This window comes from Giraffa tippelskirchi, chromosome 10 (assembly GCF_054371585.1).
Source record: "Giraffa tippelskirchi isolate mGirTip1 chromosome 10, T2T-mGirTip1v1.2.pri, whole genome shotgun sequence".
In the NCBI taxonomy this organism is placed as follows: Eukaryota; Metazoa; Chordata; class Mammalia; order Artiodactyla; family Giraffidae; genus Giraffa; species Giraffa tippelskirchi.
The window spans coordinates 146,181,197-146,202,928 of record NC_137284.1 but is presented as its reverse complement, the minus strand read 5'-3'; the positions used below and the strand labels follow the sequence as shown (position 1 = coordinate 146,202,928).

The window sequence follows — 21,732 nt, the reverse complement described above, 5'->3', positions numbered from 1 at the left end:
CTATCTCTGTAGACAGCTCTGCTGATCATTCATTATTGCTTGTGAATACTGAGGATTAACTTGTATGTACAGTAACAGCTTATACGTCAGCGAAGGCAATTTAAAATACAAGACTGTTGAAAGCAGCTTACTTTTCCTGAATCAAGAATCCCACGGCATGGGATGTAACTGTGTGCAGATTACTTTTACACTGGGATGTTGCTAATGCTCTTCAGAAAAGACACATTGCTCTATAGCCTTTCCAATTAACTCTCCACTTTAAAAATAACATAATTTGATTTTCAAGTGCAAAAATAGTATATGAGTCACAAGCCTCTGTGCTAAAAAATAACTGATTTGTATGTATGTTTTTAGTAAGAAAAGCTGTAAAAATAGGTGACCGTACAGTATGGACACCATTTTCAATGTTATGACCTAGAAAAGAAATAGGTATTTACATGCAGTAACTCTTTGATCATACTTTTTAAGAAATATAAGGATGTTTTATTTTATTTGTACAACATAAAAGAGCAGTCTTGATTGAAATGGATGAAGGTAATGAAAATGTGGTGGGAGTGAGGCAGCAGTTCTCACAGAATCAGGATTGAAGAGAACAGAATAACATCTCCACAGAGGAGGCCTCAGAGCCCAGGGCCCTCAGGTGTTTCTAAAATGACATGGGGGAGGAATTGATAATCCCATTCTTCTTGAATGAAGACAGAATCATGGGGGGGGGTCTTGTATGGTGTGATTCAGAGTTGATGGGTTTAACAAATTAAAGTTGTCATTCCTCAACTTAAACTACCACTGAACTCATCTATCGATAAATATGTGTGTACAGAAATACACACACAGATGAATACAGGCACCACTCTCCACCAGAAGAGAGATGAATCTGCATTGTGTTCTCTCCTTGTTCGGGGAAGTAAAATGAAGGTGGCTTCTCAAAGGAAAATTCCTAAAGATTAGCAGACTTTTTTCCCCCCTAAATTAGATAAAAGCAAGAGGTATGCTACATTGGAAGAACTCAAGAACCGGGTAAGCTTCCCTAGTTAAAAAAAAACCCAAACAAACTTTAATCAAACATTCTCCATTCAAGTCAAACCTATCTGCAACATCCCAGTATCCTTCCAAAATATCTACCAGGGTTGACAGAACATTCTTATTTGCTTTACTGATAAAACTAAATTCTTAGAGGCAAGTAATTATATCAATGATTCCTTTGAAATAACCCTCTCCCCTTATTGTAACAAGTTCTTGGAACTAAAGTTTTCAGTTATTAACTTTTTTTTTTTCCGCTGTAAAGTGAGCCAATGTGACTTTGAAGTCAAAATATGGGCTTATAGTTCTAAAGCATTCTGTGTTAATTTATTCACAGTCCTAAAACCTATTTGGAACTTTTGCCTATGAAAGGAAAAAAGGGCCTGATTAATACCCTTATCTGGATAAATATTAATGGTATTGGGTGACTTGTAATGAAAACATAGTAAGAAATCTTGTTACTACCAATCTGGTGCAATTTTTTAGGTGTCTGGAATTATTAATGGACCAAGCTTACACCATTCTTGTGAACAGTTGGAAAACATTCAGAAGCCTAAACAGGAAGAAAAAGACTAGAACAATGATGAGGTGAAAAAAGGCAACAAATGTATCCAAACACTATAAATTTCTCCCTTAACATCCTTTGTTGAACATGCAATTTGCATTAGGAAGCTCTAGTAACGGAGTCTTATTATCTGCAGGTTTACTCATATATCAATACTCTAAGTATTAGTAAAACTTTAAAATTTCAAATGCTCCAAATCAGTTTCACTACAGTGGATATAGGGAGTAAAAATACACTATGATTGTTATAAAAATAATCCCCTGTACACAATGATCCTAATTTAATTCCTCCCTTTAAAATACCATCTTCAAAATTCCCCCCAAATACATATATGCCATTTGAATGACCAATGAAGAAGCACTGCAATACACACTTATACCTGTTTATATCAACAGTTAATAATCACCTGAAATACCACTAGCTGAAAGAACAGAAGGAGAGGTTGTGAACTAAAGTGATGTTGGGGGAAATTGACAGTTCATACCGGCAGGCCTGCAAAGGCTAAGTGGACCAAAGCTGCAGTCCTACAACAAAGATCCCCATTTCTCAAGAGGAAAATGTGAACACAAGTCACATTTTAACATCAAGAATGGAAATAAGAATTAACCAGTCAACACCAGATGCACAAATCACCTGAAGAAGAGAGTTAAGTACCTGCTTCTGAATGGAAGATGTAATTGACCCTTTTACAAAAAGGGGACATCTAAGTTTCATCTGTTATGAGCAACAGGCTCAATTTTTTGACTTAAAAAAAATGTAATACATATCACTGTGCTAAAATAACTTTCCTGAAGCATCTTTAGTCCACTGATTTACATAGGAGTTGCTACACACTGGAGAAGATTCAAGTTTGTTCAGGATTTTTGAGGGTACATGATTTATACTCAGCTACTGTCTGCATCAGACATAGGGCCATTAAATTTTTTTGTGTGGCAAATTTGCTGCATAGTCCACTCAGACATGACCATTACTCCTGATAAACTGGCCTAATTTTGGGTATACTGCCTTTTATTATGCAACTATGTCTACAAGTGTTCAGATCCAACCCCCAGGATGGATGGAGTTTACCCAAATCCTCAATTTCCTTCTTCCTGCCCAGGGAGAAATCAAATTTGTATTTCTGTGGGTTTGACAACTGAGTCTCTTTCAAGTCAGTTAATATGGTAACTTTGTCTTTCTTTAGAAGAGACCAAAGGTCACACTTAACTTTGCACAAAAGCATTTCTTCCTCCTGCACCTGGCTTTACTCAAGTAATGTTTTCTTTTCTTTTTCCTCCTCACCACAGTGCTTGGGACGAGAGAATGTAAACATCGACAGAACAGCAGCCCTATGACCACACGAGTACTTTCCCATCAGGTAGGTTCCAACAGCCAGCCAAGTGTGTCATCTCCTTTGCTTGCTGGGAAGTCACTGAGATTTCCGTGGTAATTTAGTGTCCCCTTTACTTTGGCCTCCATCTGAGAAAAGAGGTGTTTAATCAGTATGGGTCGGCATGTCATAAAAAATAAAAGCATATGAAGCAAAACAAACAATTAACTTCTAATTTTCACGTGGACGATGACATTGCTAGAAAGATAACCTTTAGTACCTTAGAGAAGTTGAGATATAAGCAAGAATGATCCTCTTATCTCAAAATGACTATGGTTTAATTGGTTTCCAGTGTCCTACAAATACTATTTCAACAAGTATTTGTTATCTACCTTATAGTCAACTGTGTCAAATGCTTCGAGGATTATAAAGAAAAGTAAAATACAATCAGTCCTCCTCCTTCAAGGAACTTATCACATTTTTTGGTTCCCTTACAAAACAAGGTCAACTTCAAGGTCAACTTCATTTTCATGCAAGTGAAAATTTCTTGCCATGACATAGCAGTTAATAACTCAATTATTTATGTAAATGAATGGACCACATGGGGAGTGAAAACTCCAGCTGCATCTTTGTTTTTAGTCCTAACCTGGCAAACATTGTAAAAGGAAAGTCTGCTATGGGAAGAATGATTTCGCTAGTCTGACGTATGGCTATGTAACTTATACTGGGAAAATGCTAATCACTCTACTTAAACTGGACAAGAGTAGGTCTGGGCGACCTCGAGGGCCAAAAAAATATGTAGAAAATCTCTTATCATTTATTGCCTTATCAAGGAAAATTAAGCTCCACCAGACCTGAGTGAGAGAAAAAGGCAGGGGGAGGCAAGAATGGCAGAAATGCACAAGTGCCAAGGAGCAAATTACTGCATTACAAGAGCAGCCTTAAGCCTGGAGGAGACCACTCTAGTCACAATGTTGAGTCCATTCCTGTGTTCTCTAAATCACTTGGGTAAAACATAAGCAAAACAAAAAACCTGCCTCTACTGAAGAAAAGATGTATCAATGAAACAAGATAATTATTTCAAAAGCTGTATATACAGAATACTATTAAAATGAACTTTAGTGAGAATATCTAAGGAACTGGCATTTGCATTTATAGTAAGATATCATACCCTTGCATTTGTGGAAAGAAATGATTTGACTTGAGACATGATTAAATTCATAAAACGGTAGGGTGGGATTTTGCTAAAAGCAGCTTTGGATAATCAGCAACATAAAATACTCATAAGAGTTGACTCATTGGAAAAGACCCTAATGCTGGGTAGGATTGGGGGCAAGAGAAGGGGACGACAGAGGATGAGATGGTTGGATGGCATCGCTGACTTGATGGACATGGGTTTGGGTAGACTCCGGGAGTTGGTGATGGACAGGGAGGCCTGGCATGCTGCAATTCATGGGGTCGCAAAGAGTCGGACACGACTGAGCGACTGAACTGAACTGAACTGAATTAGGTACTTCCCTGGTGGTACCAGTGGTTAAGACTCCATGCTCCCAATGCAGGGGGCCTGGGTTTGCTCCCTGGTCAGGGAACTGGATCCCACATGCCTCAACTGACAGTCTTACATGCCTCAACCAAAGATTCTGCATGCCTCAACTAAGACCCAGCAGAGCCAAATCAATCAATTAATTAATTAAAATATTAAAAAAAATACTCATATTAACCAGACTATGAAATTCTTTAGACCACAGTTTGGCGACTATGGCCCTTAGGCCAAATATGGTCTGTTACCTCTTTTTATGACTAAAGTTTTACTGGAACTCAGTCACACTCACGTTATGTATTATCTATAACTGTTTTAGTACTGCAATGGCAGAGTTAAGTAGTTGTGATGGACTATGTGGCCATGCAAAATAAACATGAAATATTTACTATTTTCATCTTTGTAGAAAAAGTTTACTGGCCCCAGTCTCTAGATGCGATCAGAGAATATTAACTAAGCTCTTACCATGTACGCGATACCATGCTAGAAGCTGTAAATATTTTTGTTAAATTCTCCATAATAAGCCTATTAAAAACATCTTGCTATCCCTAGCGAGGGAAGTGATGGTCGAACAAACTACACTTGCTCAAAGTGGCAGTCCTAGAATTAAAAAATTCCAGCCTGGTTCTAAAATTTAGTGTCTCAGATTTTAAAATGCTTCTTAAATGAAAAATTATAAACTTTTAAATTTTAATTACTTGGAAAATACTGACAGTCTTATTTCCTGTCTCCCTCTGGAACAGAGGTGCTGACCAGATAACAAGATACTGTATCTAAATCTGGAATACGAGGGTCACATTAAACCACAAGAATCCTGTGTGTCTAATTCCCTGCAGATTTCTACCAGTCTGCCCACAAACATATAGTTCTCAGCTGGACTCACCATACCAAGCAGCTGTCAAAACCCAGGGTGGAACTGCTTTAGTCACAGGGCAATTTTTCTTAAGCATTTAAACCTAGTCAAGAAGCTCAGGACGATCAGGATTATTGACATTTGTGCCTACTTTGTGTAAAGAATCTGCCTGTAATGCAGGAGATCGGGTTTGATCCCTGGATCAGGAAGATTCCCTAGAGAAGGGACTGGCAACCCACGCCAGTATTCTTGCCTGGAGAATTCCATGGACAGAGGAGCCTGGCAGGCTACAGTCCATGGGGTCGCAAAGAGTCATACACGACTGAGCGACTCACACTTTGTTCCTCCACTGGCACAACTGTGGTCTTGTGTTCATTCTCTCAAGGGGTTAGTCTGGGGCGGCTTAACACTTGGGTGTCTTAGAGCATTTACTACCACCTACTGCCTTAAGATTGCTCTGAAGCTCCCACTTCTACTTTGTGGTCAGCTGTAAACTTGCTCAACAACCATTTTAAATGCAGTGGCCAAAAAGAACAGTGAGGTCCTAGTCAGCTTTCAAGGTTAAGAGAGCAGTTGATCTGCTCAAAGATGCTGAAAATGGCCCTCAGAATAGTATCAGCATTTTGCTGGGGTCAGCTACTGATGAGAGCGAGAATCTGGAGGCCAGGGTTGGGTGCAGTGTCCACTGTCCAACTCCAGATCTCGAGCATCTAGCTGGGCTGCAACTATATAACACAGACAATCTGAAATCACATTAGTTTAATCAGGGCTAAGAGGCAGAGAAGAGTAATAGTTAAGAATACAGGCCATGGAGTCAGACTTCCTGGATTTGTATCTCAGATTAAACACTTATTATCCCATCAACTTGGGCAAGTTGCTTACCTCTGATTCCGTTTCCTGATCTGTAAAATGGGGACTGTGATCTCATTCACAGGTTTATTGTAAGGATTAAATTAGCTGATACGTGTGTCACAAGACTATCTGGCACTTTGGAAAATTTCCATAAAGGTCAAGTGTGATTAACTACTGGACATGATTTTTCTACACTGTCTTATGAATCATATTCTTTGTCCTCATTTCCATATAACAAACACCTTGAAAAAGGCTCTCTGCACATATAACGAAAGATCTCCTTTACCTGTTTCCTTTCTCTGAAAAGGTGTTTGTTGCTGATGAGGATTTGCTCATATGAAAATTACTTTTTCCAATCTTTGTCATTCTCTCACATTGTTTTCAGGAAAGATTTAATATATTGGTAAATCTGTATAAATATTAGATAGAGGAAGAAACAGGGGGCTCTCTTACCATTAAATGTTTGCTGTACATGTGTAGGCAGAGGTGAGTGGGAAAGCGCTGCTGCGTGCTGAGCTCCTGGCTGTAAACCCTTTAGTAAATCTGGGGGGAGAACACATTTGTCAGTGATCTTCTTCAGACTAAGATCTGAGCCCTCTTAGATACAAAAATGAAAATAATTTATCCAATGTAAGCACAGACGTCGACTTCAAAGGTTTTTTTAAACTAGAGCACATGTATTATGTGTATAAATATAAATGTGTATGCAAATAACCCAGGAAATCTGACTTTTTCTTACTATAAATTTCATTAAGATAGAAGTGTGGAATAGCCAGTTTACTTCAGAAACTATAAAAAAATTTCAGAGTCCAGTAATTCCACTTATTTTATATATACACATGAAATAAACTGGATTTCTTTTAAAAAGAAATTCTATAATCTCCACTAACTCCAACTGGACTGCTCTCAATTAGTATAAATTTGTGAGGTTTCCTGTTCTGTCAAGACTAGGTAGCCCTGTAAGAAAAAGAGCCCCACTTACTCTGAGTTAGGCTATGGTGGAAAGCGGCTGAGGTAGATCCCGAGGTGGTTGTCACTCCAGCTGTGTCCGTTCCAAAGCCAAGTAGCTCCAAGGGAAACTGGAAGGGCATGGTCACTGGAACAAGGCCACCCAGCATCCCAAAAGGAGTCACATTTTGATTTGTTACAGACAAAGGTGATGTCATGAGAGTCAGAGGTGAGGCATTAGCCAATAATGATGCTCCTGCTGTGGACTGCAGAAACCAGGGGTCAAAATACATAAGAAATCAAGTCTTTAACCTGAATTGATTTATTTTACTTAATATCCTCATGGACGTGAGACTGTGTCTTACGTCTACTCTAACAGAAATTCTGGGAGACAGAAATGAAGGCTGAAGTGTAACTTACATTTCAAAGAGTGACCAATACTGACTTTGGAAATACTTCTCCTTAGCTCTTCATCACCAGTTAAGCTTCCTTAACTGTTACTGCAATGTCTATATTAACACCCATTCCCCTCTTAATCCACTCATTTCTAAACTTGGATTTCCACTTTTGCTCTTACCTCTACATCTGACACAGGGAATTAATTCCATATAATTTCAATTTGGTCTCTGATCTGTAATTTAACTGTCTTTCTGGGCACAATCTCTTCAGCTTCTGTTCTAGACTATTACTCTCAGATCCCTCAACTCGATACCTTGTGCTTTCATCATTAACGGCCATCCATATTTTCCTCTTTACAAGCTTCATCTGTCTCTTCCTTAAAAGCTAACCACCTGACCTATGCCATGAATACCACCCCTGCAGAACTTGCTGTCACAGATTTCAATCAAGCAGCGCACTTTCTCTGCATTTCCTCTGCTTTTGCATATACAAAGACCGCTGACAAGTCTTAAAACCAACTGTTACTCCTGGCTCTTCCCTAATCCCAACGACAACCTGATTTATGTATCTTTTTTGTATTAACGAACTTAATGAATGGCAGCCTTCATTTCCCACACTATCTCATCTCTTCTTAACCCCTGAAAGCTGTCCAATTCCACTACATTTCTGAACTCAGACTCCTAAGGCAAAAGGTAAATTACAGAGTATTTTGACACTCCCTCACTTGGGCTTTGATGCCATGATTATGAAGAAAAACACTTAGAAACATGCTAGCACTGATAAGCTTTCATTGAGAAATTACTAAAATATACTCTATTAAGCTAATTTAGTTCTTTGAACAATTTTCTATACAGCAAGTAAACATTTTTTCCATTCCGATTTTTTTGTGTGTACTTAATAAAGATTATAACCAAAATTTCTCAGTATCAGATATTACCTACTATATCTGCAATTGTGAGCTTTCTTTTATAGCCTTATTTTATCACTTCAAATTTCTGTGGTAAAAAATTTTCACAGTTCTAAGTTTGGTCAAGAAAACCAAAAATTCTCTGAATATTTGTTAATCAATAATAAACATTAGCAACTGTTACTTTTATTTTGTATACTGATGATTTCTACCAGTAAACATTATTAATAAAGGGTTGGTCATTTTATTTCTCAGTTAATCTACAGGAAAAATGTAGGTGATTTTCCCATGCAAAAATGCCACATCATCTCATGTATTTATACACTCAATGGTCCACACCACTGCTGAATGAAAAAATGAAGAACATCCTTAAAAAGCTTTCTATTCTGTTTTTTCACTAGTTCTCCAATTGCCTTCCCTTACCTCCTTTATTTATGTCTCAAATTTGTACCTATAGTTCTGACCTCTCACCTCAGTTTCAATCCTGTTTAGCTATGGTTTAATGAAGAATTCCACTTGGATATCTAACCTCACCAAATTGGTATGCTCAGAATTGAACTCATCATCTGTTAAAATCATTTCCCTCCCATATATGTTAAGTGCTAAGATCAGTAGATTCAATTCTTTCCCACCACTCAAAATGAAAGACAAGATGAGCTCATATTCAACGTATCTTTTTTTTTTTTTAAATCACAACTTTCTCCCACATTTAAGTGCAAATCTTTATCACTTTATGCTTGGACTTAGAACTGTTTTTCTTATTTGCCAGTCGTTCCCCTCTACTGTGCCAACCATGATATTAAAAATGGGTGACTTAGGAACAAAATACTAACTCAGAAACAACAGTGGTTTGAAGAAAAAAAAAAGGATCAGTATCAAGAGTTAACAAGGGTTTTCTCTTCTTTTTCATCAACATTCTACTACAGTCTCAGGATAATATGGGGAAACACACTCCAAAACTGTGTTCCCCAAGCAGAGCCCTCCTGGTGAGGAACATTAAATACTGCTAATAAGGAGAACCCTTATGCTTTTCTGGAGTAGGCTCATTGAAGCATTCAAGTTGACAGAAAATGTAAATTAGGACAACTTCCAAAATTAAGTTACGTGTATTAGCAATAAAAATGGCACCACGCCGTAACTGTCTAACATTTTATACTTATAAAAACCTTCCATATCCACTTTTGTTTATAAAACTAAAATGAAACACCCAATTATCTAGATGTTACATGGGCAGTTATAATTTTCTCTCACAGAAGATGGAGACCTTTTAAAAGTGGGGTATCCCACTGTTGGTATTATTCAGAAGTATACAGGAGAAGCTATCAACATGAAGCAGGCAAACAGTTCAGGATAGTGCCCCATAATCAGAAATATTTTCCATGACCTCCACATTTCATCCCCAGGGGAAAATACAAAGGAACACCTTGCTCTTCCTGTGGTGGGCATTAGATTTCTTTTTAACGACATGTTTCATTTTGGTGAGTATATCTGCCCCCACATTCTCTACAACACCCAGAGTGATTTTTTTTTTTTTGAAAATGTACATCAGACCATACCACTCCCCTCCAACAGCTTCCCACTGAACACAAAGTAAAAGCCCAAGTCCTTATTGTAGCCCCCAAGGTCCTCAATCACATGGTTTGGAGTTGTTTTTTGACCTGTCACCTCCCCATCTTCCCCAACTGTCCAGCCTTGTCAGGCTCTTTCCTATCTCAGTGTCTTCACATCTACCTTCCCTTTCTTGCTGGGGCTGTTTGCTCTTGTCTCCAAAAGGCTTGGTCCTAGTCATTCAATTATTAGCTCAAACGTTGCCTCTTCCAAGAGACCTTCTCCATCTCTCTTATCCATGTTAGCAGCAATCACACTTATATTATTCTGTTTTTATTTTTACAGCACAAAGTATTTTTAAATACTGTGTTTTGCTTATCTTCGTCCTAGAATATATGCCCCATGAGAGGGGGCATGACTTTGACTCATCCCAATTTCCCCAGCACCTAGAAGAGTGCCTGGCACATATTAAACACTTGGTAAATATTTGCTTAGTGAATTATTTTGGAAATTATATAGAGTGGCAAAGACTGGATTCACAGAAAATCAATAAGCTGAAGGGCAAGAAAGAACAGGAAAGCCTTCAGTGGAAAGTTATTAAATAAAAAGCAGGTAGAGATCAATCTGAACCTAGAAAGACTTTAACTTTGGTTAACCTCAGGACCAGTCATTTTCACATCTGCACACAGCTAAAGACATCTTTCAGAGGCAAATGGAATATTTTATAGACATAGATAGGAAATCTGTTTTTCCTGTTGGCCAGCTTTAGAAAGACAGGATCTAGGGGCCACAAAGTAGCTGATAAGACATCAGTAAGATGTGTTAAAAAAGAGAAAAGTTAGGAATAACCTTTTTCAATTACTGATCTTTTCTTTAGTCAAACCAGTAAGAAAGACAAAAAGGATCAGATATGAGGCAGGAACATTAAGGTCTCCAAATCATAAAGCCATTTTGGAGAGGAAGAAATCAGAAGAAAGGAGAGTTACATTTTAGAAACACAAATATTGCCATGTAGGTTCCTTGATAAGAAACTAACTGGTAAACAATAAACCAAATTTTTCTTTTGGGATAAATGATCAAATGTACGAAGTTTTCCAGGAAAAAAAAAAACCAGAACTGATAGATTCTGGAGACGACAAAAGATAGAGGGAGATTTAACTTTAAAGAAAACAAAGTGAGTGAAAGAAAAAAAAAAAGCAAATTTTAACTCCAGGAAACAAGCCCAAAATTTATGATTGAAACCACAGTTCACAATAGTTAGCTCAACACAGACAATCTTTTACAAAGTCACAGATTTAACCAAAAGTTGTAATTTTAGCCTTTGAAGAGAATGGGAGAAGTATAAGACAGTTAAAAGCCTTATTTATCACAATGAGAAGCTGAAGAATAACACTAAAAGAGACTTCCATTCATTCTTATTTTTAAAAAACACAAGAGAAAAAGCAAACAGTTAAAAGTAGTTGACAATAGGAAGGAGGATATGGGCCATGGAACCGTCATTTTGGTTATAATCCTCTCACATTAAATTAAATCAAATTAAAGACTGATTTCAAAAACAGTCAACATTTTAACAAAGATAATAAAATAAGAATGTAGACTAACTCCTAGACCTTAGTTATAACTTAAATTTTAGCAAACAATTCCTAGGGGTTTTCTTGGCTATTTTCTTATTTCTGATAAAAGCAAAATTGTATGGATAAAACATCTCTAAAGCTTAGATTTCAATTAATGAAGTATCAGTTGATGGAATTTTGTTCTATATTAGAATTTTAGAAATCATTCATTCCTAAGCTTATAGTAGAGGCAGAGTGATGATTTGGGTTTTAAGTGTACACTGAATACCAACACTTAGCTTATACTGAACAGCAGGAAATCTCTCAGATACCATGCGGAAACTTACTTCATTAGATGTTCCTATTCCACATAAATAAGAGGCAGTACAAAGTTAGAGCACTTTCTTAGACAACAAAGTTTCATAAATAAGTCATATTTTCAAAGAGTAATTGAGAAACTAAGAAATAACGTCATAAAATACTATTTTTTAAAAAGCTTATGAAACATAATATTATGAACATCAACACTGGTGAGATGATATGTGACTTTTCTTTCTTTTTAAAATTTTTTCTGAATTTTACCAACTGTGAACATGGATTATGTTTCAAGGGAGGAGGGAAAAGTTAAAGAAATCAAATGAGTAAAGTGAAGAACAAATCTGAGAAAACCTCAGAATACAAATAAGTGGTAAATAGATGAAAATAATAACAGAAAAGATGACATGAAAGGCAGAGAGATGAAATATATGAGCAATAGAGCTCTCAAAAAACCTAGGCAAATGGATCATAAATAATAATCAGGCCCATAACAGAATAAAATATTCTTGAGCTGAAAAAATGGGCGGGTCAGAGACTGAAAGATGTTACTATTTTCTACGTACAAAATTAATGAAAACTATCTAGATAAACCTAGCCATTATCTGGGGACACTTGATTTTCAAGGAAAAAGATAAAATGTGATTAGCGTTTAGGCAGAGAAAACATGTTACTTACAAGGGAACAAAAAGTCAGAATGGCCTCAAACTTTTTTTGTAACCTTAAACAGTAAGGGTCAGTAGAGCAGTATTTAAAAAATCCGGAGTGAGACACTTAGTGACCCAAGAAGTCTGTATCTATTTAAGTGTGACAGAAACCATCAGGTATATAAGTGCTGAAGTAAAACAACTTTCCCATTAGCCTTCTTGAAAAGATTCCTTGAATTAGGTACTCCCGCTAACTGAGAGAGAAATTTAAATGAAAAACTCATGAATGGGGAAAGTGTGGTATAAACAGACTACTGATACTAATTTGACAGAGAATTATATATGAACAACTGCAAAATTTATAAAATATAAAAATTTTATTCAAAAAGACATGGTTAAATGAAAAAAATAATATGAATGTATAAGTTTGATTTAAAAAGTTATGAAAGTTGACAGGAGAAAGGGACTAGGACAGGCAAAAGAAGAGACAAGTGAAGGTATGTTAAAATCGTAAGTGACTATTTTGTTCTGGACTTTTGATAAGATACAGTTTTAAATTGTGTTTTTCAAAAATTTTGAAAGCAAGCATGTGATAAAAAACACATCCCAACAAACATTTTGTCCCCAAAATTATCCATCACTGTGATGTCAACATCCATAAGCTGTAAATTATAAACAACTGACACATTATAATAAGATCATTAAATTGACTGAGAGAAATTACGCCACCTTACACTTTATCATGTAAGTGCATCTAACATACATACCTGCACACTGGCTGTCACCACTGAAGACCCTGAGGCAGAGGAAGGTCTATGCGGAGTAGACAACGGTTTAGTAGCACCCTGTGTTCCACTTCCTGTTCCCCCAGACAGACTAGTCCTATTAGCTCCGCTTGAGTTAAGGTTGCTACCTCTGCTGGCAGGTACATTCATTGCAATTCCACTCAAGCTATTCTTCCCAACAGTTCCAGTGGATGGTGAGTTTGTTAGCTTTGAAGGGGCCTGAAGATTTTTTGTAGATGGAGGGCCTGAAGTCCGATTCAAGGGCAATAAATTCAAGGTGGGAGACTGTCTGCTGATGTTCATTCCACTGGGCTGTTTATGGACTGGGTTGTTACTGCTCGAGTGGCTACTCTGGGCCACTAGTGCATTTGGACTGGAAGAACTTGGGGATACAGTAGGTTTGGGAGTCGGGCTGGATTTAGAAATAAGTTTAGTTGATACTGAAGGCTTAGCTGACTGAGAGGGCTTGGGTGAGGCAGAAGGCTTAGGTGAGGGCAAGGGTTTAGGAGACGTGGCGGGTTTTGGAGATGAGGCAAGTTTTGGGGATGCAGCCATTGAGAAGGGGGACTTGAAACCCTGCGTGGAGATTTGTGACACCATCGCCTTGGCTAAATAGTTAGTGGAGGTAGTGGTGCTAGGTACTGTCCTAGAAACCAGGGAGTGGGACCCTTGAGAACCATTTCCAGGTGGGGGTGTAGATAAGGGAAGGCGGTACATAAGTGGCTTGTCTGAAGTCTTAGTAAGTGGGGATGAACAGGAAAGCTGGGGATTATTACTTAACTTCACCACTGGGTTGGTCTGTGATTTACTAATAGTCGCTTGTAATGGAGACACATAGTTCTGCTGGACAGCTGAATGCTGGTGCACCTTTGTTACTTGTGTTAACGGAGAAGCATCTTGGGCCTCTGATGTTCCCAGAGTATGAGAAGAGGCAGCAACTTGGGCTTGGGAAGAGGAGGAGACGTGGGTCTGTGAAGAGGAAGAAGCATGAATCTGGCTTGACCTCTGTAGTCCTTGCTGAAGCAGCCTGGCTGGCAAAGGTTCTAAGGAAACTTTTGGGTTCTGAATTGAAGAACCTGCAATAAGGCCTGAAGAGATGCCAGTATGAGCTAAATCCTGGGGTTTCTTTGGTACTGGCCCTGTGTGGCCAGCAATAAGACTCGATGAATGTGCAGTCTGAGTAGAATCTAGTTTTTTGGGTGTAGCCAGTGGCAGTTTACTCATGATACTTGCTAATTTTTCTTCTCTCAGTCCTGGACGAGGTTTTGCAGTTGGCATACTTATCTTTGAGCCAGCTGGAGGGCCCTTGTTCCCATTGTTGATAACAGCTAAAGCTTCAGAAACAAGATCCAGTGCAGGTGGATGAAAGGAAAGTTCTTCATCTAGTGAATCATCAAGGCAGATGGTCTCCTGCACTGGCGTGGAGCCAGAACTGGTAGAGGCCACCGCTGATGTGCTGGAGCTCGTTGACGGACCACCAACTGAAGCCACCAAGGATGCAGGAGTTTTCTGGTCCTTTTTTGGACTACAATCCTAGCATAAGAAGCATTATATTGGAAAAACAAAAACGATCAATCAAAATTTACACAGTATTAGTTTTTAAAGGATTAGAATTTTCATAATTAAAATTCTACAAGTCTCTTTGCCTTTATCTTAGGATTTTACCCATTTTATGTAGTATGGTTTGCTATGATACAGACCATCACTCCCTGCTTCCTTGCATTTTGGCCTCTTTGTATGCCTGTCTTTTAGCTACCTACAGACAGTACATAGAGAAATCGGTACTTCAAACTGGTAGATAATTCAAGCACACTTAAATTATGTTTTCTATTCATTATGGTAGAAGTCATTTATAATTTATTCCATATATATTCACTATGAGCAAGGTACTTTGCTAAGAAAACAAGAGTATTAGAAATTAAAACTCTAAGAGAGAATTAAGAATTTAACCTTCTTAAAATTCAAGGAAGAGATACAATTAGAGCAGTTTAAAATACTTAAAGAGCAAAAGCATTACAAAAGTATCTTTCTCAAGAAAAATATGAAGTACTTGACATTTTATTTTTACAATTAAGAAAGAAAACTACATAAAAATCATTTCAAAGTTTCCATTAGTTTTTAAAAAAGACACAAATCCAAATAAACCCAAAGCCTTATATATTAATTTGTATCACCATAGCACTTACCTTAACTATAGTGGGGAAAGCATGGAGAAAGCGTCTCTACCATCTACCTTCTAAGGTATTATGATAACAATAAACAAGAATAGTAAATTCTTATTTCTCTTAAGAATGCCACTGCACTCTAACTTTCTTAGCAATTTCTCTAAAACTTCTATAAAGCCCTGACTGAAAACCTCAATGCCTTTTAGCAGTCTGAAGTGTAACCACATTAAGGTCAAGACTGTCTGCTAAGATGAAATGCAGATGAGATACGATTGGACTGACATACCATTCAGTGAAAACTCCATTACTATAAAGAGGACAGAAACTGAGAGTGAGGGAGTGTATCAAAATAATATTGGTAGTGTTACCGGTATAAAATTGCCATTTTAAAGTAACTTCTTTATTAATATTTTTTCTTTATAAACATAACATTTTATCCACTTGAGAGTACTATGTAGATTTATATTGGCAAATTGATTAGGATATATATTTGAGTGGAAAAAACAGGTTATTTCTTTTATATAAAATGTTAATTCAATCTGGATAAATGAATGATTGGATGGGCACATGGATCTGGAAGGAAGGAGGGGAGGCAAGGACAGAGATCCAGAAGAAGGGAGGGCAGATGTGCACCAGAAAGTTAAGAAGCTTGTTTTCCTCTGTGTGAGCAGAAATTTCAGGATACTTTTCCTTTCCTCCTTCACTTTTCTATATTGTTTTCATTTTCTCCTGTAAGCATTCCTTGTATTACCTTTATAACTGAAATAGGTATTGAAGGGGCATTAGAGCAGGAAAAAAAAAACAATCAGAATACAGTTTTTTCCATTTGGGGAAAAGGAAAAGGTAAATTCATCACAAAGATGAACAAAACAGGACTACCCTGGTGGTTCAGTGGTTAAGAATCTGCCTGCCAACGCAGAGGACATGGGTTTGATCCCTGGCCTGGGAAGATCTGATATGCCTTGGGGGCAACTAAGCCCATGCCCTACAACTACTAGCATTAACTACTGAGCCCTTGTCCCTAGAGCCTGTGCTCTCCAATGAGAAGCCACAGCAATGACAAGCACGCATATCGCAATGAAGAGTAACCCCCACTCCAAGCTACTAGAGAAAGCCTGTGCACAGCAACAAAGGCCCAGTGCAGCCAAAAAGAAATTAAAAAAAATTTTTTTAAGATGAACACAACAGATGATCCCACTGTACCATCCCAACACACCCGTTATCAGAGTTCTGGTAAATTTAATCATATGTTTAAATAGATGTAGCAAAATTTAACCAACTCTTTATGGTGGGTATTAGGAGTTTAAAAATAAGTCAAACGTCAAAACAAAGCATGAACCAATAGATTTAATGAAATACTGGCTCAATATTATTTGGATTAGAAGTTAAAAGTAGGTTAACTAAGAAAAAGAAGACTACTTAATCTGTATTCAAAAAGCCTCTAACACTATTAACTTAAGAAGACCACAGAGTAGCAAATACACATCTTCTGGCCATAACCTCACAAGCAAAGAAACTCTATTCAAAGAGTGAAGGCTATGGGAAAAGTCTGAAATCTAAAAGGTGTGGGCTTTCATTACAATTTTAATTTCAAATGATTATAGTTTTCACTTCTAGAGGTTATAGTGGGTTGGCCAAAAGGTTCATTTGGTTTTTTCCAGTAACAGCCTACAGGAAAACTCCACTTTTTGGACAACCCAATACTTGGTTCAACTCTGCCTTGTCTATTTTGATGTTTTTTGTCCCCCCTTCTACATTTTTAAATATTAAATAACTTAAGTTACTTTATGTCCTAAACATAATAAAGCCATCACTTGCTGTTCTCAGGGATTCAATTCTATTGGTTGTCTCTGCTGACCCACTCATAGGAACATTTCCTCACAACATTTCCTCACGTATCCCGTATTTTCAGATGTTTGACACAGTATATATAGTGGCTAGGGTTTGGCGCTTTCACCGCCACGGCCTGGGTTCATTTCCCAGTCAGGGAAACCTTTCTTTGGGCTTCCCCAGTAGCTCAGCTGGTAAATAATCTGCCTGCAATGCAAGGGACCCCGGTTTGATTCCTGGATCTGGAAGTTCCCCTGGAGAAGGGATAGGCTACCCACTTTGGTATTTTTGGGCTTCCCTGGTGGCTCAGATGGTAAAGAATCTGCCTGTAATGTGGGAGACCTGGGTTTGATCCCTGAGTTGGGAAGATTTCCTGGAGGAGGGCATGGCAATACATGCCAGTATTCTTGCCTGGAGAATCCCCTTGGACAGAGGAGCCTAGCAGGCTACAGTCCATGGGGTCGCAAAGAGTGGGATATGACTCACCAACTAAGCACATATGTAATAAGCCTTTGAGGTCTGGGATGAGGGTATGTTATTCCAGAAATAATGTGTGATTTGCCAGTGCCCTGGGTTAATACTAATCTAACAACTTTTAAGTTATTTTCTTAGCTTGAGGTTTTCCCAGATCACGCAGGTTGTATAAACTAATCTCCTAATCCACGGAAAATTTTCAGGAAGGACTTTCTTTCCCTAATTTAGGACCAAGGCCAAAACACAAATTTTTTAATCTTTCTACTGGTGGGTGGATTTCTTTTCTAGTCCTCTCTTTTACTAAAAATGCCATTCTCTGAGAGTCCCAGGTTTATGGAGAGCTTCATTCCAATTCCCAAACTACTTAAGTCTAAGAAAATCTTATCAGCTGTGCTGTGAAAGGTGACAGAAATCAGCAAATGCACCTAAGGGCAACTGAAGTTTCAGTGACAGATTAACTTTCTGGCAGCTTCTCCTTTGTTTTGAGACAGGGATTTCACTCATTCAAGATCCCAGCCATGCTTTTAAAAGCTGTTTGTGATATTAATATTTTATCCAACATTTCTAAGTAGTACTAAGCCTTAGACTTCAACTAATGTAGGTAAACTTCCCCTTGTCACAGTCATCTATTCTCCCAAATACACTGGTTCCAGGATTTTTACAATGCTTGAAAATACCCATCTTCAGAGAACAGTACCTAAATCTATGCTAAATACCATATAACCGTTTCATCATAAGAATGTACTTCAATAGTCACCAATTATCACTAACTAAAGATTTGGTTCAATACTTACCTTCACTTTGGGTTTAGGTGCAGGAATCACCTTTTTCTTTGCCCTAAGAGAAAAGATTAAAAAGGAGGTTATCTCAATAGCAGTTAAGTCACTCATTAGGAAATCGTAACACATAATTTTGAATGGAAGTATTCAGTTTATATGTGAACATACAGCAATATTTTTACTAATTTCAATTAATTACAATAAAGGTAAAACCATTAGTAAAATGTAGATGATAAATTTTTTTAAATTAAATATAATTACTAAAAATAAAAATTAAAACTCAAAACAGGCTAATGAAGCTGCCTAAAGGAGACTTATTTCAAAGAATTGGTAGGAATTTGTAATTATTTATAGAAAAGAGCTTCAAGAAACTTCAAGCTCAAATTAAACCATGCTGAAAAGTGAAGTCACTCAGTCGTGTCTGACTCTTTGCGACCCCATGGACTGTAGCCTACTACGCTCCTCCATCCATGGGATTTTCCAGGGAAGAGTACTAGAGTGGGTTGCCATTTCCTTCTCCAGAGGATCTTCCTGATCCAGGGATCGAACCCAGGTCTCCCGCATTGTAGGCAGATGCTTTACTGTCTGAGCCACCAGGAAGCCATGCTAAGAGGTTATAAATGAGATACTATTTAAAAAACAAAACAAAAAATCCTCAAGTTTTTTAAGAAAGTTATTTTTAACATAATAGTTAAAATAAAAAATTTCAAAACTGACAGAAAAAAGGGCAATAAAAAAATACCATGGAAGCTTAGAACATTTGTGAACCAGTGTGAAAAAGTGAAAAGATTAAAAAAATCTTAAGAGTTCTTCAGCACAAGAAAGTACTCACATTTGCTGAATAATTAAAGGGTTGTAAAGCTAAAATTGTCTGAATATTTCTGAACATTGTCTGAATATTTCTACTTCACTAAGTTAAATTAACAGATGTCTTAATTAAAATTTTACAGTCAATCTACAACTTCATTAAGGCAACAGTAATATTTACGACTTCCAGGCCTATGTTATCACACAGATTCCTACTTTCTGATACAAAACAAAACAAAAAGTTAGCCATAATAATGAGGCTACCAAAAAAAAAAAAAGACAACAAAACTGAGGGAAAGGATCTATGTAAAACTTGCTTTAGAATTGAAGAAATAAATTATTTCTATACTTGAACTGTAATGGGATTTTAAGACTATAGGGAAATTAAAGGCCTGAAATATTGACACAAATACACATAAATGCATAAAAAAAATACATTTACACCCACCCTGGGATATGTAAATCACCTGCAACAAAGTAAACCTATAACATATAAAACCAAAATACTCCAAATTTATACCTAAAAAAACCAAAATGAGCAAGATCTGAAAACCAAAACCAACTTCAATATATCTCTAATAATATACTAACAAAGTGTCCTTCCTAAAAGCTGTAAAAAAAATTCTATCTACTACAACTATATATAAGGAGAGGGGGAATTTTGTAACACTACCCAGATGTTATCCAGACCTCTTAGTGGAGTACTGAACTAGTTGTTCAGTAACTTCTCAGTGACCTGCTAATTTTATATTTTATTAACCCTTAACACTACACTTCTAGGCTACAGAGAAAGGAGCCTTAAGTTGTAAGTAAAAACAGAATCCTTGTCGAGATAACCAGTATTCACCCAAAAATATAACCACAGAAAAAACCCGCCTTTTTACTAGAGACCATTCTTTAGCAATTACATCACTAATGAAAAGATCCACTTTGGGACAGAAGGAAGGACATGAAGAGTACATTAATTTTGTGGAATAAAACACGCTGCAAGGCAAGCTAGGTAGGATATATACAGAACTGTCGTGGAAAGCAGGAGGCTAACAGATTACCTTTGTAGATGGTCATTAAGAGGGAAAGAAAAAGGATACAAAAGAACTGGAGGGCAGACTGTCCAGCAGCAAAGGAAACCACTGGAGCCTTCCTATTTAAATGGCTTCTCACCACCAGATTTCAAGCCAATATGTTACATTATGGATTCAAGTTTTTAGAGACTAGCCTGAGAAGTTCTTTAATAGAGAAATGTGTCCTCAGGTCTAGAGAGTCAACAGTTAAAATGATTTTTTTTTAAAAGCTGTGTTAGGACAGATTGTATGTTTAAGTCCTATTTCACCTAGCATTTAATGAATATTTTGTTTAGTAAATACCATAATGTGAATAAAAATAAATGAAGAAATTTGGGGTCTGCATTTACTCACGGAGCAGAAGTAAGATGATTATGTACACTCCGACTTTCCTTAAAAAGCATTCTGGAAAAATTAAAAAAACACAGTTATTTTTCCATAGCAGACAATAACAGGATAATCACTTTGTCATTTTAATCATTTGATACTCAATAGGTTACTACTTGCTATTTACCCAAGAAAGACTTACAATGGTACAGTAAATTCAATAACCTATTTTATGCAAAATTTTATATTACCTCTTTATTTAAATCTTTTAACAGTTCTGTTGATTTAAGATGAACACTTCAGGATGACAGGTTGAGACAACCAGGCCTGTTGATTTTAACATTCTATACTTAACTCTTTAAATTGAGCTACCCTTAGTTTTTGAGATACCACTCTACACTGATTATATTTTCAATAGAACTAAGGCTGTGCCTCTTTTTCTGTAGTCTAAATCTTGTATTCAGTTACATATCTTCAAGATACCCATATAAAGTTCCCCTCCCAAAGTTCGTAACCTTCTTCCCCCCCTCCCTTTTTCTCTATTAGGAAATTTAGGTCCAAAAAAGAAAAAGTGGTCGGTTAAAGAGAGTCACTTTTATGTGTATCTCTATGTCCATATGACTTTTTTCTTTTCAGTGAGTGAAGCATTCAAAGTAGGCATCATCTGAGATGACTTACAGAATGTTAAACACACTAGGTTCTTAGGAAAATGAATGTAATATGTGTGTATATGTGTGTCTTTAATAACAGCAATAAGAGAGTAAAATAAAGTCTAGGATGTCACATTTCTTACCTTGCCTGCATCCAGCCCTTAGGCCACAATGGTTTCACCTCTGTCTCCATAAAGGATTTAAGATAATCCTCAGCAGACTGGCTTTTATTTGGCTCTAACTCATAGCATCCCAATTTGATCTCAACAAGGTTACATAACAAAGTTCTAAACAGATTAAAAATATATATTTATATATAAATCTGACTGCAAATTGTAGAAAATTAAGCTTGAAACAGATTTTTTTAAAAGCACACAAATCTGACAGCAATAATAAAG

At 37.0% G+C, this 21,732-nt stretch overlaps 1 protein-coding gene across 3 annotated transcripts in view; it reads right to left on the bottom strand.

Annotated features, from left to right (window-relative positions):
- Nucleotides 1-460: 460 nt before the first annotated feature.
- The window catches only part of UBN2 (ubinuclein 2), a 71,748-nt gene continuing 50,476 nt past the window's right edge, over nucleotides 461-21,732 (bottom strand). Inside the window, exons 11-19 of one of the 3 annotated variants that reach the window (XM_081533125.1) lie at nucleotides 21,478-21,621; nucleotides 20,712-20,762; nucleotides 18,501-18,547; nucleotides 18,298-18,302; nucleotides 15,428-15,463; nucleotides 13,224-14,774; nucleotides 7,122-7,353; nucleotides 6,593-6,682; nucleotides 461-3,043 (exon numbers count right to left, since the gene is read on the bottom strand). In XM_081533125.1, the coding sequence (XP_081389251.1) occupies nucleotides 2,994-3,043; nucleotides 6,593-6,682; nucleotides 7,122-7,353; nucleotides 13,224-14,774; nucleotides 15,428-15,463; nucleotides 18,298-18,302; nucleotides 18,501-18,547; nucleotides 20,712-20,762; nucleotides 21,478-21,621 (2,206 nt within the window). In that variant the 3' untranslated portion in view covers nucleotides 461-2,993. The remainder of the gene's footprint in view (nucleotides 3,044-6,592; nucleotides 6,683-7,121; nucleotides 7,354-13,223; nucleotides 14,775-15,427; nucleotides 15,464-18,297; nucleotides 18,303-18,500; nucleotides 18,548-20,711; nucleotides 20,763-21,477; nucleotides 21,622-21,732) is intronic. The other 2 variants (XM_081533124.1, XM_081533126.1) reach the window with 2 other exon arrangements.